The sequence below is a fragment of the Schistocerca serialis genome, chromosome 9 (assembly GCF_023864345.2).
Source record: "Schistocerca serialis cubense isolate TAMUIC-IGC-003099 chromosome 9, iqSchSeri2.2, whole genome shotgun sequence".
Taxonomy (NCBI): domain Eukaryota; kingdom Metazoa; phylum Arthropoda; class Insecta; order Orthoptera; family Acrididae; genus Schistocerca; species Schistocerca serialis.
The window spans coordinates 144,384,230-144,403,644 of record NC_064646.1 but is presented as its reverse complement, the minus strand read 5'-3'; the positions used below and the strand labels follow the sequence as shown (position 1 = coordinate 144,403,644).

Genomic DNA, 19,415 nt, shown 5'->3' with positions numbered 1-19,415 from the left:
TGACTGAAAAGATGAAACCCTGCTTAATCACTCATGATGTAATGGAAAGAGTGTAGCGAACCATCGATGATGTTATTCAGAAACCACATGCAGTCATTTAAACATTTCTGACTGTCATTCTCCCATAATTGCTGCAGAACCATTACACAATGTGGCTTCAAGTTAAGACTTATCAACATCCGCTAGTAACTCTTCCTATTTACATGGACCTGTACCTTTTGGGCCAATTTAGATGTAGACTTCTTTGGGCTCTGAATAATTCTTCAACAAATGTCTACAATAACTTCTGGTTTGTCAACCGTAGGAACTCTTTGTTGTTTTACATTTCGCACAGATCAGTAGGTGAGCCAGCTTTTATACAGTCTCTATATTGCTCTCTTTGCTGGCAGTCCTCTATTTGGATACTTGACGCCAAAAATTTAGCGAGGTCCCTTAATCAAATCTATTTTCACATAAGTTTCCACAATTTCAATTCTTTCTTCTATTGAGAAAGTTATTTTGCAGACCGCAAAGTGAAACGTCTAACTTCACTGATGAAATAAACTGAAATGCTGACAACTGTTTGCTGCATAAAAATGTCCATTGTTGTAGCTGTTTACTCTACTTCAGGATTAAAAATATTCCATTTGCATTCAAAGAGTTACTTTTAAACTGTGCCATTCTGTGTTATTGTAAGTAGAAAAGGTTTGTCTTTAATGTTTCTTATTTAGGATTGTACATACACTCCTGGAAATTGAAATAAGAACACCGTGAATTCATTGTCCCAGGAAGGGGAAACTTTATTGACACATTCCTGGGGTCAGATACATCACATGATCACACTGACAGAACCACAGGCACATAGACACAGGCAACAGAGCATGCACAATGTCGGCACTAGTACAGTGTATATCCACCTTTCGCAGCAATGCAGGCTGCTATTCTCCCATGGAGACGATCGTAGAGATGCTGTATGTAGTCCTGTGGAACGGCTTGCCATGCCATTTCCACCTGGCGCCTCAGTTGGACCAGCGTTCGTGTTGGACGTGCAGACCGCGTGAGACGACGCTTCATCCAGTCCCAAACATGCTCAATGGGGGACAGATCCGGAGATCTTGCTGGCCAGGGTAGTTGACTTACACCTTCTAGAGCACGTTGGGTGGCACGGGATACATGCGGACGTGCATTGTCCTGTTGGAACAGCAAGTTCCCTTGCCGGTCTAGGAATGGTAGAATGATGGGTTCGATGAAGGTTTGGATGTACCGTGCGCTATTCAGTGTCCCCTCGACGATCACCAGTGGTGTACAGCCAGTGTAGGAGATCGCTCCCCACACCATGATGCCGGGTGTTGGTCCTGTGTGCCTCGGTCGTATGCAGTCCTGATTGTGGCGCTCACCTGCACGGCGCCAAACACGCATACGACCGTCATTGGCACCAAGGCAGAAGCGACTCTCATCGCTGAAGACGACACGTCTCCATTCGTCCCTCCATTCACGCCTGTCGCGACACCGCTGGAGGCGGGCTGCACGATGTTGGGGCGTGAGCGGAAGACGGCCTAACGGTGTGCGGGACCGTAGCCCAGCTTCATGGAGACGGTTGCGAATGGTCCTCGCCGATACCCCAGGAGCAACAGTGTCCCTAATTTGCTGGGAAGTGGCGGTGCGGTCCCCTACGGCACTGCGTAGGATCCTACGGTCTTGGCGTGCATCCGTGCGTCGCTGCGGTCCGGTCCCAGGTCGACGGGCACGTGCACCTTCCGCCGACCACTGGCGACAACATCGATGTACTGTGGAGACCTCACGCCCCACGCGTTGAGCAATTCGGCGGTACGTCCACCCGGCCTCCCGCATGCCCACTATACGCCCTCGCTCAAAGTCCGTCAACTGCACATACGGTTCACGTCCACGCTGTCGCGGCATGCTACCAGAGTTAAAGACTGCGATGGAGCTCCGTATGCCACGGCAAACTGGCTGACACTGACGGCAGCGGTGCACAAATGCTGCGCAGCTAGCGCCATTCGACGGCCAACACCGCGGTTCCTGGTGTGTCCGCTGTGCCGTGCGTGTGATCATTGCTTGTACAGCCCTCTCGCAGTGTCCGGAGCAAGTATGGTGGGTCTGACACACCGGTGTCAATGTGTTCTTTTTTCCATTTCCAGGAGTGTATATTAAAGTAGATCTTTAAATGGAGTGAGAATGTCTAGTGGAATAAATCCATTCCAAAGCAGACTGGAAAGAATTGATACTTAATAGATGAACACATATTTATTCAGAACAAGTTTCATATCTTTCTTTTTGCTACCTATGAACTTTGTTGACAGAGCAAAAATGTGTATTGTCGCACAGCTGTAGAGAAGAGGCTGGTGACACCAGCATCTTGTATGCAGTTGTTATTCAGTTCTTTTTCTCTATATTGCCACTTTTTGTTCTCTTGTATGTGGTATATATGAAGCATATTTAACCTTTTCCTTGTATTTGTTCAACCGAGGGAAAGAAAATACATAATGTTATAACTGAAAAATTTGTTGTGAGGTGTAGAAGCCCTTGGCAACAGGAAACAGTAAGTGTTACGTATCAAACAATAAATAAACAGTTTTACAGTTGCTTCATGTTATTGCAGACAGACACAAAGTGAAGACTTAAGGATGTTAAATGTGTGGAACAAGCATATTAAACATTTGGAATGAGTAAATTTATCTGCAACCTGAAGAGTGAAAGGGACCAAAAAGTGGTCATCGTGACAGTGAGAACTGTTTGTTAGTACTTTCTTTAGTTTTATGTAAAAATACAGGTTATTTAATGTAGAACTTCATTCCCCCCCCCCCCCCCCCCTCTCTCTCTCTCTCTCTCTCTCTCTCTCTCTCTCTCTCTCTCTCTCTCTCTCTCTCTCTCTCTCTCTCTCGTGCGCGCGCGTTTGTGCGTGCGCGCGCATGCTTGCATGGGGGGGGGGGGGGGGGGTGCATGTTCATTTGTAAATGCATGTGGCATGTGTTTTTTCACTACAGTTAAAGTTTAACGTGATTTGCATTTTTAATACAGAATTTTTGGATGCATTTGGGCCAGATATTAAATAATGTACTGTCAGACAAGACTGCAGAGAGCAAAACCACCACTACCTGTGCATCTTTAGCTGTTCCAAAGAGTGTCAGTTGTTCCAATCGTGGAATTTTTGTTTTGTGGTTGTTGCTGCATCTGACACAGTTGTATGGATACAAGAGAGATGGTACTTACCAGAAACAAAATCTTCATAAGGTCTGTACTACTACTGCTGCTGCTGCTAATACTTGTTTGACATTAAATTTAGTATTACTTTATCAGAATGTTATAAATTATTGTTTATTTCCTGTTTTGTTTGTACAAAGAAGTATACATACGTAAGAGGTGATAATACTGTAGGTGGGGAGGAATATAATTGCTTCTCACAAAGGATTTTATGGAATTATACCATTACAGTATTGTGTCAGGCAACTTGATATTATATGTATCGGACAAAAAATTGTCACCATCATAATAGCACGCAAAAGCTCCACAAGCCTTGACAACAGCTGTGTCTTGCTGTGTGTGGAATGATGTCACTGACATTTAACAAATTGCTCTAAGTGGCTTCAGAGCTTTTCTGGCCCCTTCAGACCCTTAATTGCTCCTGAGTGTTCCTGATGCAAATCAGTCACGGGTTTAGTCTAAAGAATGCAAGAATTTTTGTTGTGGAAGACGGGGCTGATGATTCTATGACTTAGAGCATAAGCAAATTGCCATGTCTGGTTCTGTGTCATCTCAGTATATCCATCCTGTTGGATGTCCTATGGACCCATTATCGTATAATTAATACCTTCTCAGAACTTCGCAGATCGTCTTGAAGCTTGCACTACCTCTTGCTCATAATAATCCCAGATGAATTTCTGTTGCCAGCAGTGATAATGATACTGCTCATCCTGATCTGGTAACATATTTCCAGTTCTTCACAGTACATTTGTGGAATCACTCTACTGCTGAGACCAGTACATGTTGAGTGCAGTATTGAGCAAGGCACGCAAATTTGCTCAGCGTATCCCTGTGATGCAATTTCTATTGGATTGCATATTTGCGTATGAATCATAGAGGACCAACATTTTTTTATGCAGAAATTCCTAACTCAAATGGAGCACTTTAGCCACAGTACATCATGATCATCTTTGGGCTATATTGATGAAATTGTTCAGCTGTAGAGATGATGATGTTACAATCCCTTATACTCATAGGGCAATATAGGCAGATGTGTCCACTAACACTACCTTTAGGAGCTGCAAACTTATGGAAGAGAACTAAATTGTTTGGACTAACAGTTAACACTAATGAAGGAACATATTTATTTCAAAAATAAAGAAACATTGATTTTTTTATCTTAAAACTAATGTCACTGAACACTGTTTCATTACAAATCAGGACAAAAAAAGTTACTTTTGTGCTGTGCTGTTTTGAGTGTTATATTTTGCTGTGAGCTGTTTACAGTCCAGCTGACAACTGGCAAGGGCAGATCACATTAAGTTCATTAAAATGTTCTTCAGCTAGCTTAGATCAAAATTTAGATTTAATGAACCTTAGTGTTGAGCACACACACAAGTGGTCCCAAAAATGAGATCTCTTGGCAAAATCTTTCATTAGGTGGTATTTTTCTTCTGGAACCTTCTTCCAGATCTTTCACTTGCAGTTCCAGTGGCTCCAAGTCTTCAGCTGCTGAATCCTTTTGATGTAATTTGACAGCCATCCCTTCACAACAACAACAGCTGACTGACTTTCCAGGAATTATTATGAAGGTTTAAGTGTCTTCAGGTCACTAAATCTACCCTTTATTTCTTCAAAATGAAAAAAGAAAAGAAAAGAAAAACATTGTTGTCTGTGACTTCAATATCAGTGTGACAGTTGCAACCAGTCGACTAATACAGTTTGTAGTGGTATGAAATTGAATGTTCACAAGGCTCTGTCATAGTCAAAGAAGCAAGTAACAGACTTCAGGTCGCTAGTAAGATACTGGAAAAATTTAGTGTACAAAGGAAACTGCTTCAGAACATTCATGAAACCCAACCTAAAATATTGTTCAAGTGTGAAAGACCAATACCCAATAGGACTAGCAGGAGACATTTCACATATACAAAGGAGGACAGCATGTATGTTCACAGGTTCATTTAACTCGAGAGAAAGCGTCATGGTGATAATGAAAAACTTGAATAGGCAGATACTTGAAGATGACATAACTATCCCACAAAAGCCTACTTATGACGTTTCAAGAACCAGAATTATGTGAAGGATCTAGGAACATACTGCAATGTACAACATAATTAAAGGATCACTTTTTCAAAACCCCATGATAGCCTACCATTGTGATGCAGAAGCTTAAAATTTAGCTCAAAGGTGCCTACAACCTTCCTTTGTAATGGTGCGAAAGCATGGGGCCCTGGAATGTCATCCTTGGGCTCCATAACATTTCAAACAGCAAGATGTTGACACTTGAGGAAAAAAAGTTAATGTGGGCACATTGGCACCAAATTGTACCACAATTCTGCCCAATGCCATAGTGGATGTTTCACACGATGGGAAGGTCATCACAGCCCCTCTTGCTCAAATTTCAGCCCTGCTTTTGATGCCTCTGTGATGGAAATTGAACCGTGAAACCCAGCTTTGAAATTACATGTTTTTCTTATGAGTGGCTGGGGAAAATATGCTAGACATACCGCCACTCTCAGTGCAGTACACCAGAGCTCAGATTTGACACAAAAATGTGTTGCATTTTTTTTGGGGGGGGGGGGTTAGTATAAAGGGTGTCAATTAGATCAACCCTTTCCTAGGGGCATTGATGCCCTCGCATTTCACAGTCAAAAATGATAGTTCACAGAGTTCACAGTGCAGTGAGTAACAGGATGGATGATCTTTTCAACCTTTGAAACAGCTGACACCTTGGCGATTCAACCCTTCTCGACAGACTCAAGGGGTTGAAATATCCTCCTGTGGCATGACTGTGGGGGTGAAGAATTGACACTTGCTCGAATAAAATGCCAAAGGGTCCCTCTAAAATTCCCCAGTGTAGCAAAACCTTCAGTGGCACCCACCCACCTTTCTCAAGAATTTTTAACGTGGCTTCACATAGAGAGCCTGCAAAATAGTTCTAGATGCTTGCAGGCAAGCAACAGAAATTAGAGGGGTGTCAAGAGGTAGCTTGCCTGCAGGTGCCTAAGACTACTTTGCAGGTTGTCTGTGTAAAACCACATTTTTAAAATTCTCAGTTAAGGTGGGCAGGTGCCACCAGGGGTGTAGCTGAAATGACGGGGGGTGGGGGGGGGGGGGCAGCTTTGCCATTGAATTCACATTTTTTGTCAATTTCGCACCCCCCTGTGATCATGACATGGCACAGGAGAGCACAAAACAGGAGGCTGAAAAAGCGCACACACACCCTTTGCTGCTTTGGATATGTTCAGATTTGGTCGAATGGTTCTGAATGGTGCCCAGTGGTTCCAGCCTGTACATAAGAGCAAAAATTGTGGTCACGCTGCACTCCAAAGGGGCGGGATCATATTCAATAGGGCTGCCGCACTCCAGTGTCCATAGAGAAGGATTGAAACTTCCAGTGTTTTCGGCTGTGTCAAATATTGTGGAGAACATCTTCGTGTTGATTATTACTTTGCAATCTGCCATTTTCGACTGATAAATGTGTGGTAATCAGAGACCCAAGAAAGGAAGTGGCTTCATTAATGCCCTACTTGCCAGGCCCGCCTCTCCCCACCTAGGCCTTCTAATGTCAATTCTCAGCAGCAGCCTGTCTGAAATGCTCCCCAAGGCCACTGATAAGAAAACAGCATGATTTCAATACTGTTTGTAGCAGCTCTGACCTCCATTGCAGAGGCATCAAAAGAAGGGCTGAAGTGGGGGAACGTGGGGCTTTGATGACCTTCCCATCGTGGGATAGTTCCTTGGTGGCATTGAACAGAATTGTTCTGACATTTAGTGTAAATATAGCATCATTAACCCATCTTACACATCACATCTACTTCTGACATCTGGCATTTTTTTTTTTTTTTTTTTGCATGTTCCGGCATGTTGCTCAGAACTCCATAGTTTTTCACCATTACTGAGAAAGATTGTTGGCACTGTTTAGCCAACAACCCCTACATCACAGTGGGAGATAATTATGGGTTTTCTAAAATATGATCCTTTAATTCTGTTCCACTGTATATAACCCCCTATGTACTACTCCCATAGGGGCTGCAAAGATGAGATTAAACTAATTACAGCATGCACAGTGTCATGTAATAAATCATTCTTCTCACCCCTACATGCAAGTGAAGTGGGAAGAAGCCTCACAGAAATTTTTTGATTCAATCCAGTAATTCAAAGTCTGCCCAGAACATTGCCTACTGATAGTAATTTCGACAAACAATGCCAAGGTAGCTCAGGAAGCTTGCATTATTCATGTCTTCTATGAAGGATTTGAATTATCATTGTGTTTTGGGATTTGAACAGATACAGTTGGCAAATTGTAGAACTGTCTCCATAATGTGTTGGTATTAGAAATATATTCCATGTACAGTGTGTAAGACAACAAAAAGGTTGCTCATGCACAGCATTGTTAAGTTGACAAGAGCTGAATTATAGTGATGTGCACATAAGAAGGAAGGTGTTGGGGTGATGCACAGAGGCAAGGAGCAGAATACCCCATGATGCTCCAGCCAGTAGCAGCACTCTGCCTGCAGCTTCCAATTTGAAGTGTGTGTTGAACATTTAGTGTTGATTTTCAGAATATTTCAGTGTTGTGAGATTACTTAGTCATTGTTGTTTTCATTCTGGGTGGCATAAAGCAAACACAACAACTATTACATTAAGAAATCACAGTGATAGTTTTCCAAGCATATAAACTCTACTATTGAGAGTCAATGGCCTGGTGTAATGTGCTCACCCCAGTGTTGCCAGTTGCCAGGGCAGGCAACAGTTAGAACATGAAGCATGGGGCAGAGACGGAGAGCACACTGGTGGCGCCGCAAAGTATTCTCCATCTTTCTGTGCAGATAGTGTTACACAGCTACTTTCTTATGTTCCCTCAACTATAGGCTGAGAAAAGAGCTACACGTAGCTTAAAAACCACATATTGTCCATCCCTGATACATGGTGATATGTGTTTCACCCCTTCCATCGCACTATAATCTTTAGTATGTGCAGAGGATGTTACTTTAGAATGAGATTTTCACTCTGCAGCGGAGTGTGCGCTGACATGAAACTTCCTGGCAGATTAAAACTGTGTGCCGGACCGAGACTTGAACTCGGGACCTTTGCATTTCACGGGCAAGTGCTCTACCAACTGAGCTACCCAAGCATGACTCACGCTCCGTCCTCACAGCTTTACTTATGAGACAAGGTACTGGCAGAAGTAAAACTGTGAGGACGGGGCGTGAGCTGTGCTTGGTTAGCTCAGTTGGTAGAGCACTTGCCCGCGAAAGGCAAAGGTCCCGAGTTTCAGTCTCGGTCCGGTACACAGTTTTAATCTGCCAGGAAGTTTCATATCAGCGCACACTCTGCTGCAGAGTGATAATCTCATTCTGGAAACATCCCCCAGGCTATGGCTAAGCCATGTCTCCACAATATCCTTTCTTTCAGGAGTGCTAGTTCTGCAAGGTTCGTAGGAGAGCTCCTGTAAAGTTTGGAAGGTAGGAGACGAGGTACTGCCAGAAGTAAAACTGTGAGGATGGGGTGCGAGTCGTGCTTGGGTAGCTCAGTTGGTAGAGCACTTGTCCGCGAAAGGCAAAGGTCCCGAGTTCGAGTCTCAGTCCGGCACACAGTTTTAATCTGCCAGGAAGTTTCAGATGTTACTTTATTTTGCCGGTCTGTCACTCCAGTCAAGTACCCTATTTTACACAGTTCCACATCAGTCAGTACCATACACAGATATCTGAAAATCAATAATTTGCTTCATTATGCAACGTGGCCAATCCTTTTAAGTGGGAAACTTATTTTGAGCTTTACGAACAAGCAGTAGAACACACTAGGGTGCCTAAAACACTGCTTGTCATTTTTTTGGGGGGGGGTTTGCACAGAAATTTTTAGCTTTCCTGAAAGACCTTTGTGTTCACATTGTAGTTAGGAAACCTTGATGTCACTCCTTCAGTGCGTTGAAGTGATTGTTACACAGATTTAACAGGTTCGTCTCCATTATACTTCTGGCAATGGTTGGTACTGTTAGCTTCCACGTATCTCTTATATAGTTGCTACCCCAGCAAGCACCTGAGCATTCAATCCCCTCATTAAATCAATGAGACCAAGTGAGGTAATGTAGTAGTAAGACACCGGACTTACATTTTGGAGGATAGGTGTTCAAATCCACTTCCAGGCATAATCTTTCTGTGATTTTCCTAAGTAGCTTAACGAAATTCCTGGGACAGTTCCTTTGAAAAGAGCGTGGCTGATTTCCTTCTCCAACGCAGTCTTGTGCTCCATCTCTAATGATCAAATTCTTAATGACCCAAACCCTTCTTGCACATGTTTGCAATTATTTTACAAATTTAAACAATACGAGCTACATAATACACCAAATTGACCATGCAAGTTTGTCTAGATGAAAATGGTATCACTAACAAGATTTTTATCACGTAAGGTATTCTACTAGAAGGTAATTAAATGTTCTCACTTATTGCCATTTTCGCACAAGAAAAGAGATTTATTTATAATTAACAATAAATATAATTTTATCGATGGATTTTTCACCGACTCTATCAGAGTGCTTAGAGTTTTTCATGTCTCGGATCATTTCACTGTAATTAAGATAAATAGCAAACAAAGTTTTCAGGGTCTGTAAGTATATTAAACATATACATCTATGATTGTAAAATTGTGTTGTTGTCATTGTCGCTGTCGTCGTTACTGTGCATTAATCCGACAACCTTTTGTTGTGTGTGTAGTGTTTCTATCTTCAATTATATAAGGATTAATGACAAAATTTGTGTACTGCGTCTGATGGCCAATTATGTTAGCGTGTAACATATATATCTACACTCTTCAACAGCACTTTAAAAGCGGTCATCGAGTGACACTTTACATACCACTATATATTTTTGTGTGGCAGATTTTAAGTCTCTTTTAAAGTACCTAATCAGGCATCCATAAGTTTTTGTCTGATTAAGTAGCACTTTACACCAACAACATTTGCTAGAAGTTTCCTTTTTGAGGGCATGATTGATTTTATTCTAGTTCAACTGGTACTGATAGTGATCATTCAAAGAAATTCTGCATATTGTCATTCTCAGCATTTAACAGGGTGTGCCAACCCCAGTAATCAATGAAATGGGTTCTTCCAAATCAGGATTTTAACTCTGAAGTATGTATACATTTGATGAAACTATTGCAACACTTTCCTTATTGGGTGCTTCACTTTTGCCTGTAGAAGAGCTGATATTTGGTGTGGTATGCATCATATTTAATCATATCTTTGCTGTCTCCACCTACTTATCCAATTTCCTTGCCCTGAGAGTTGATATGAATTAATGAGTTTAACCTCAAAATACCATTGTCTGTTGAAGTTAAACTGCTGTGTATTTCTCTCTAATTTTTTATCAAACTTGCTATTGATCATTCATATGTTCCAAATCAACCCTTTTTCCCTAATTTCTACTCTTCCATACACAGTCATCATGAAGTCATTGAAGGTGGTACAATAACTCAGTGCTACCAACCTAGAGTGGCCATAGTTATATTCTGTTGCGGGGTGTCAATGGTCGAACCCAGGACTCCAGATGGCCGAGCTGAAGTCAGGACCCACCACCCGTATTTCGTCAGGAGGCCGAGCAAGTTCAGTAGTGTCAAGCGGCAGTGCAGAGTGATACAGCAGTATTCGGAAGTATTCCTTTATTCACATAATTAACAGTACTACGATGGGTGCAGCGTAGTGTTGACGTTCCGCCTGCAGCACTGTTCCACGAGTCCAGCCGGCTCAGCATCTCCTGGCATGCTGACGCCGCTGCTCCGTCATCAAGGCCACTCAGCTGGGAGTCAGTCCAGGTCACTGCTCGCCGAGGCAACGCGTCTCACTCAGCGTAGCTGCCCGAGATTCTGGAGACTTTTACAGTCCCTAGTCCCCGCTGCCCCCCACCCCGTTTGGCCTGCTCTGTCCGACCATGGAACGAAGGTGGATGTAATGGTCAGGACAGGACCGAACTCGAACGCGTGCCCACCTGGATGCTATGCCGCAACTTGCTGCTAGTGGTGCTTGCTGGATGGCAACACCCGGCACTGCTCCAGTGCTGCTGCGCCTCTCGCAGCGTACGCCTCGCCCGGACCCCGGTACGCCTGCTGTGAAGCAACCGTGGCCCATCCTGGACATGCTGCAGACCGCTATCACTGCTCTTCTTCAGGCAGACCATGCAATCTCTAAGTACCTGGCTGCCGTTCCGTCCTGCCCTGGTGTTGTGTCCCCGGAGGCTGAATACAGTCCGAACAAGTACATGGAAACAAAGTACAGGTTACACAGAATATTAACAACATCGCTGCCAGACTGGCCCCTCCAAGCGTAGACCAGCACAGGTCCGACCCCTTTATCGTCTGACCTGGCACACCCCCTCAAGCTAAAAGTGGCTGACTATTTGTACTGCTTTTCCCCTTGCTTCTGACGTAGTGTCAGAGAGAGATAGAAACTATGGCAGGCGTAAATTCCCATACGTCAGCCACTTACACATTGCCTCTCCCGGCTCTGGCCTACTGCCTCGCCTCATACATCACAATAACTTAAAGCAACGCTGCAGTTCCCTGCCTCGCTGTTGCTTCATTCCAAACAAATCGTATGTGCAATATGCTGCTGCAGCTCCGTGCCATGTTTACTCTGCCTGGCCTGCTCCCTGCCAATTATTACCACACATTGCCAGCAGCCCCAGACTTCATCACCCAACTGCGCCTTTACTGAATTTTTAACAAAATTCCCCTTTTCTATGACTAAGACTAATACTAGTGCAGCAGTTCTCATAAAGTGATTCAGAGGAACCTAAATTCAATTGGCTGATCAGAAGATTTAAATCCTTTCTGTGTGGGTAACAAGTAAATAGAGTTACTGTTGCATTATGTCATTTGATCTTTTCAGTATTTTATTTCAGTTTTTGTTCCTATCAGGTTCACAGTTGCCATGATCAGCTCAACACTACACTTAAATCCATTCTGTCAATGGATTCTGTGAGTGAGGTGCAGCTTCGAGTTGTCCTTTCATTGCTAAGGAAGCTCTTGTCAATGTGGGAAGCATGCAATGATCCATTACTCCTGCTGTGGGAATACTTCCAACGTAGACTCAATTCAACTTTCTATGTGCCAGGATCTTCTCCAGAGACAATGGCTGTTGTGAGGTCAGTTGAAAGCAACATTTCAAGAAGGTGGAAAGGTATCATTTCTGCTATGACTATTAAATAACTGAAGGATTTTTCACTTACGTGACATATTTTTTAAGATTTCATCATCATCAGTAGAAAGTTTTGTGGCAACATTGAAGTTTTCCACTGATAATAAAACCGAGCGAGGTGGCGCAGTGGTAGCACACTGGACTCGCATTCAGGAGGACGACGGTTCAATCCCGTCTCCAGCCATCCTGATTTAGGTTTTCCGTGATTTTCCTAAATCGTTTCAGGCAAATGCCGGGATGATTCCTTTGAAAGGGCACGGCCGATTTCCTTCCCAATCCTTCCCTAACCCGAGCTTGCGCTCCGTCTCTAATGACCTCGTTGTCGACGGGACGTTAAACACTAACCTAACCTAACCACTGATAATAAAACAGTTAAATTAAAACAAATGACAGTTGAAAAAAAATAGCTATTTCAAAAGCATGTATACTAAAATGTTTGCATTGAATTCCCCACTAGTTTTTTTGTCCCTTTTTAATAGCACTTTGAAAAAAATATTTATTGTGTACTTTTTTTCAACCATCATTTTATCATTAGCCATTTCCTTCCCCAATAGATTTACATTTTTATCTTTGCATTGACAAATGTCAAAATTTGAAGACAGTTGACAGAAAAGAAAGGATTATAAATGATTTACAGATTTGAATTCTGTTTTAAAGTCCATGTGCGTTACGCCCCTTTTCCTAAACAAATTGGTAAAGACATACAGGTAAGTAAAGTAAAAGAGAGTACACTATAACTACAAGTAAGCAATATATATTAAAATTTACTTGATGGAATTTCCCACTAAAACAATCTATAAGTATTTAGAACTCAAAAATTTTCCTTTTAGTGGTTTGGTGTACCAGTTAATAGCTATTAATTATGTTGTAAAGGATGTTTTCAATTGTTCCATTTAGTGTGCAATATGCAGTTCATTAGAGTTATTTCTATATGAAATCTAAAAATGAAAGCCAAAAATGAAAGCTCACAATATGTTACTGAATAGGAAAGCTCAGTGATTATGACACTCAACTCATTTTTTCCAAATCAAAATTACACTAACCTTGGGAGCAATGTAAAAAGGTGTACAACTTTGAACATGGCTGGTGTTTGCAGCAACCATATACACAAATTTGAAAAATATGTAAAAATCTGCCAACCGGTTGCATAGATTTTCTATATACCTTGACCCGGTTTCGTCACCTCTAAGAGTGACTTCATCAGAAGGTAAGGTGGTTACATGAAGAACGATTCGTCAAAGATGTACAGTGATTTAAGAGCTGAGTTGCTCAAGTCATACATTAAAATATAAGACATAATGTTCTTCAAAAAGTCAAACATTAATACATAAGTAACACCGGTGTGGTGTGAGGAGACTGACTTCTATATATATTTCTATAGAAAATCTATGCAACTGATTGGCAGATTTTTACATATTTTTCAATGTAAAAAGGAATCAGAATCAAGCTTTTAACCTCCTACATTTCTCCCATAAATTCAAAGGAAAAAAGAAAAACCAGGTAGTGAAAACAATGGTACAAAGGCTAAATACGTGACCAAATAACATACACCAATTTTTGACTAAGCAGAGTTACAAAAACACAGACTGTAAGAACATGTTGCAATAAAATGTTGGGTTTGTATTCCATTCACCTTGATGTTGTTCCTTGTCTAACTTCAGGATGTGCTTTCATCATATGTAACTGTCTTTATTAAATATAACAATATTATGAAAAGGGTAGTTGCTACTCGCCGTATGATGGAGATGATGAGTTGGAGATGGGCGCAACAAAAAGTGTGTCAGAAAATAAGCTTACGGCCAACAAGCCCTTTGTCAAAAATAAACACACACACACACACACACACACACACACACCTGCAAATGCAACTTGCACGCACATGAATACAGTCTCTGGCAGCTGATGCCTACTATAAGTGGCAGCATCAGTGTTTGATGGGAGAGGCAACTGGGGGTGGGGGTAAGGAGGAGGCTGAGGTGGCGAGGGGAAGGAATAGCAGGGAAGGGGTAGGGGACAGTGAAGTACTTCTGGAGAGCGTGCAGAGATGAGGTGGAGAGAGGGTAGGGCAGCTAGGTGCAGTTGGGAGGTTAGGTGGAGTTGGGGAGAGGTGAGTGGGGATAGCAAAGAGATAAGGGAAAAGACTGGGTGCATTGGTGGAATAGAGGGCTGTGTAGTGCTGGAATTGGATCATGGAAGGGGCTAGATGACTATCATAGGTTGAGGCCAGGATGGTTATGAGAACATATGATATATTGCTGGGAGAGTTCCCTCCTGTGCAATTCATAAAAGCTGGTGTTTATAAAATATTAAACATATAATTAATCTTTCCTTCTCATGTTGTCTGGTAAGTCACCCCTGACCTAGGGTTCTGGATGGCTTCCGAACTATACATCTTTTCCTAAACCTCTCCAGTTCCTTTCCCTTCATCCCTCCTCTCCCTTCAACCCTTCTGCCAGAAGCAGGCGCCACTGGCTCCAAATGCTTGCATAAGTAATACTTTTTTTTTTTTATATTTGTGTTCTCCTGCCGGTGCTTGATGATTGGATTTGTTATCTATCCAGTTAAATTATAAACATATAATTAGGTATGTGTGACCTAAATTTCTGTTGTTTTGACTGGTACATGATAGGGTGACATTTTCTCTATCAATCAGTTTGTGAGCAAGTGGTGTTCTTGTTAATAAAATTGAAAGTATAAATTACAATTAAAATGAACTTCTGTGGGTAACTAGTCATAAAGCAGCAGTACAGTTCGGTAATATTATGTCTGCTGTTAAAAGTGTGAATAGTGAATGTGAAGAACTGAGTCAAAAAGTTCATGTTCCATGTATCAATATATATATGGTAAATTGTAATGGTGTGGGTCATTTTACATTCACACCGCAAATTAATTTTTCCTACCCACCAACTTTTACACATTACGATAATAGAAATTCTTTTACAGTTGGTGACTGTCGTAGCACTCAGAACACTGCAAGAATCCAATTTTGCAGTTTTGTACAAAGGCATAGCAGAGGTTCCTTGCCATTTCCTGTTTATTTTCTCTTAGAAAATCAAATATATATGTGTGTCATTTTGTGATGTGTAATATTATGGTGATGTTATTGTGAATGAGTTTCAAATCAAAAGATGGAATAAGGTGCAACTACGACAACAAATTGACGGCCACTTTCAATAGCAATAAATATGTTGATGGCTCTAAGTATTATTAATGTCACTGAATAATATAGCCCAATACCAGACTCAAAGTAAAGTTAGTATATTAAATACATGGGTTAGCTTATCAAGAAGCTGAATGCTCGACTTAGCTTACCAAGAAGGGGTTTATCTATAATAAATCCTAGTTTGGAGGGCAACATAGAGATTAATGAAGGTTTTGGATTGTTCTGCGTGTAGATAAAAAGTCTAGGAATTAACAACTGGAGCAATATTAGCTACTTGAATCCATGATAGTGTCATGCAATTAAAGAATATTAAGACTGTTAATAGTTTGGAGAAAATTGATACTTTACGGCCATTACCTGCATTCACTTTCCATAATCCATTTCTGTCTTTCCTGTTGATGTCTGCACTTTACTGTCTATTTTGCATATTTGCGTCCACCTTCTATTATCCTTTTCTCAGTCTATGTCGTATCCTCCACATGTTTATTCATGTAATATAATTGTGTTTTTTTGTTAATATTGGTCTTAGACATAGAAATTTGCTGCTTTATCTATCAATCTTCGATTTCTGCTTTTCTTGCGAATCAAGAAACCTTGAATTTGGACACAGTGGTTGCTATAACACTGGAATGAATGCATAGTGCACTTTTAGACATTTTGGCTGCATTTATTTTATGATATTGTATATTTTATACTGAAATATATTAATAGAGTACAAATTGTACTGTGCAACTGAACATTTGTTCCACTTGCAGCAAAACTGGTCAAGGACTATTGGAACAGGTTCGAAAATTATTGGGTAGGGGAGCAACACGTACACTCGCAGCTCCAGTTGTAGAAAACAGCTGGGGTCTGTTTTTGTCTGTATTGGGGAACCACTTGCAACAGTCTCCAGAACTGTGGCCACAGGTGCGTGGCCGTATATACTCAAAGCTGTCACCGGCGAAACTGCAGTCTCTTACAGAGACTGGCCTTTACCATTTTGGGTGTCTGTTTATGACATTAGCCATTGCAACACCTAACCTACAGGAAGTGGTGAGTAATCCTTAGTGCTGTACATTGTTACCACATCATTAGTGTACACAGAATTAATGCACACATTTTGACTATATAAATTACAATGTTTTAGAGCAAGAAGCTTCTAGATCTTCTGAAGTTACTGAACATGGAGAAGCTGGAGGTGCAGAGACATCTGACTGTGTGGAAGATACAACTGGCTTTGATACAGCTACATGTTGAGCAAGGTAATTATACTGTCATAAACATATATCCCAGTCAAACTATTTATATTGTGTCATTTGTCTAACTTGATGTAATTTATTTATATAAGACTTTGAATGAATAAGGGGGAAAAGCAGTGAAAATGTTACACTGGTAACACAAACATACAAAAAACATTTTTTTGGAGGTGAAATGATATAGAAAGGTGCAGACAATCTCTCAGCTTTCTCATTGTATTGGCTGCTTCTTTTTCTTTCTTTCTTTCTTTTCTTTTTTTTTTTTTTTTTTTTTTTTTTTTAAAAAAAAAAGAAAGCATGGTTGGCACATCGCTTTCAGTTCCTATCTACTTAGGATGGACTCCTGTTTTATATGCATGTCTTGATTAGCCTAGCTGTTTCCTTGCCATCATTCAGATTTTTCCCCTTAGTATGCCACAGATGTGTAAAGTTTTATCTTTGAAGTGATTTATCATTTATCTCTCATTCCTCTCATAAAAATTAACAAGCATTCTGTGAATATCCGCAGTAGTTGAGAGACAGGAAGTTATTAACATACTACAATACTTGGATTTTTTCCACTTTTGTGGCTTGGTCGATCCAAGTTGTTTTGCTTTAATTTTCGTAGAAACAAAATATAAAGAGCAGCAACAAATTAAAATAAATGCAGAGGAACATGTCACTGCAAATGCTTCATCCTGACTGGATCGCACAAAGAACCTGTGTGCAGCTCCAGGTTAAGAGAAGTGAAGCAGGGATAGTATTAACTTCTGTAATCTGTGTGTCTGAGAATTCAGTTGAAATATTGATGTTTTAATTTGCCTTCATCTCCTTTAATCATTCATCTCTCCTTTGTGGACAATACCAGAGGAAAAAAATCAGACCACATTTTTTTATCAATCTGATATGTTTAATACATCATCATATATTATGTCAACCCTTCATTTATGAGTTTGTCATGGAGAGAATCTGTTTTAAGTCAAAATTCTACTGTACTTGCCATTATTAGGGAAAGCAGGAATCAGCTTTTGAGGTAACAAACATTACCATTTGTGGTGTGGTATATAGTAATTTCACTACTGTCTATTAAAATTGCAACACAAGAAAGAATGACAATAATGAAATTTTCCTTATTGTGTTGTAAAAGGTGTATTAGAATGAATCTTCTTTCTTCCTTTCCTTGTGCCTTTGTCTAACAGTTTTACAGGGTCGGCATGGTTATGGTCAGATTCAGCAGGGTTAATTTAAGGGTGGCCAGATGCTCTTCCTGTCACCACCCCATTACACAAATGATGATGAGGATGATTAAATGATGAGGACAACACAAACACCCAGTTCCCGGGCAGAGAAAATCCCCAACCCGCCCGGGAATCGAACCCGGGACCCCTTGATCCAGAGGCAGCAAAGCTAGCCACTAGACCACAAGCTGCGGACGTGTAGTAGAATGAATAAATGAATACATCACTAAATTTGTAGGTAATTTTGTAGAGGGGACAGGGGGAAGGTCGTACAGGGTACAAAATTTAGTGTACAGATCTGCCAGTTGTGGTAGCAACAACCCAACTTGGCATAAAGTGAAACTGAGCTTGGATGACAGGTGAAGGTATGTCATTCCATGTTGCTTCAGTTCTGTGTCAGAACCTTTCAGTTGTAATGACTGGTGAGTGATGATGAGACAGTCTCTTGGCAATCCATGATCAGATATTTTCAATGGGTTAGAGATCTGTAGAGTGGAATGGTCAGAGCAACAGTCACACTCAGGGTATCGGGATAATTCAGGACAGAACAGGCATAATGTAGTCTTGCATTATCTTGCTGAGAGATACCATCACAATGACCCCAGAACTGAGACAGAGCCACCAGCCTTAATACCTCGTAAATATATCAGCTGCTGTCCAGACTAATGGCTATGTGAACTGAAGGTGCATGTAGTGGCATCCGATACCTTCACACCAAGTTTTGGCCCCAGGTGATGATGACAAATGTCACCTGGCATAATTTGTTCTTTTTGCAGCTTCCACATTGGTGAACAGTAAGTTGAAAGGGACTCCTATGAAAAGATGATGTAGTGCCACTCCTAAGCCCAGTGTTGTTGATGGGCACATCACTATTGTCACACCTCTCTTTGCTGCCTCGTCAAGGGAAGCTGCATAAATGGTCATTGCGCTAACAGCCTACAGTGTTCCATATCTCATCACTTGGTCTGTGTGCAACATGGCTGTACCTTCCTGTACGGACAAGTGAACAATGATCTAGTTGCCTGATCCATTGAGTTCCCACGTGGTGCTGAGTACGGCCCTCCTGAAACCATTGATTCCGTATTCACATGATAGCTGGGGGATCCTGACCAATGTAGAACCATAAACCACAGTGTCAGTACTCCACAATCCTGTCACAGTCAAATTCTGACACTTGCTGGTGGATGTTTCTCCTCATATGAGGTACAACACGATCTTCTCCCAAACAACAAATAAAATTTCTGAACGATAAACCCTTGGAGTAGCCTTTCCATACATACAAAATGTAGAAGGCGTTACTCTTACCTACTTTTTGTGCAGTTTGAGTGATATGGGATCACTGATACGTCTAGATATAACTGACAGGTGGCACATACATAAGCAACCTGCCTGACGACCTGCATCCTTTCATGTCAATTTGTCAT

At 41.4% G+C, this 19,415-nt stretch overlaps 1 protein-coding gene across 2 annotated transcripts in view; it reads left to right on the top strand.

The window, feature by feature from the left end:
* The window catches only part of LOC126418858 (protein MMS22-like), a 136,866-nt gene that overhangs the window by 46,141 nt on the left and 71,310 nt on the right, over positions 1–19,415 (top strand). For both annotated transcript variants that reach the window (XM_050085848.1, XM_050085849.1), the window contains 4 exons: positions 3,019–3,231; positions 12,094–12,320; positions 16,292–16,571; positions 16,666–16,780. In XM_050085848.1, coding sequence (XP_049941805.1) covers positions 3,019–3,231; positions 12,094–12,320; positions 16,292–16,571; positions 16,666–16,780 — 835 coding nt within the window. The remainder of the gene's footprint in view (positions 1–3,018; positions 3,232–12,093; positions 12,321–16,291; positions 16,572–16,665; positions 16,781–19,415) is intronic.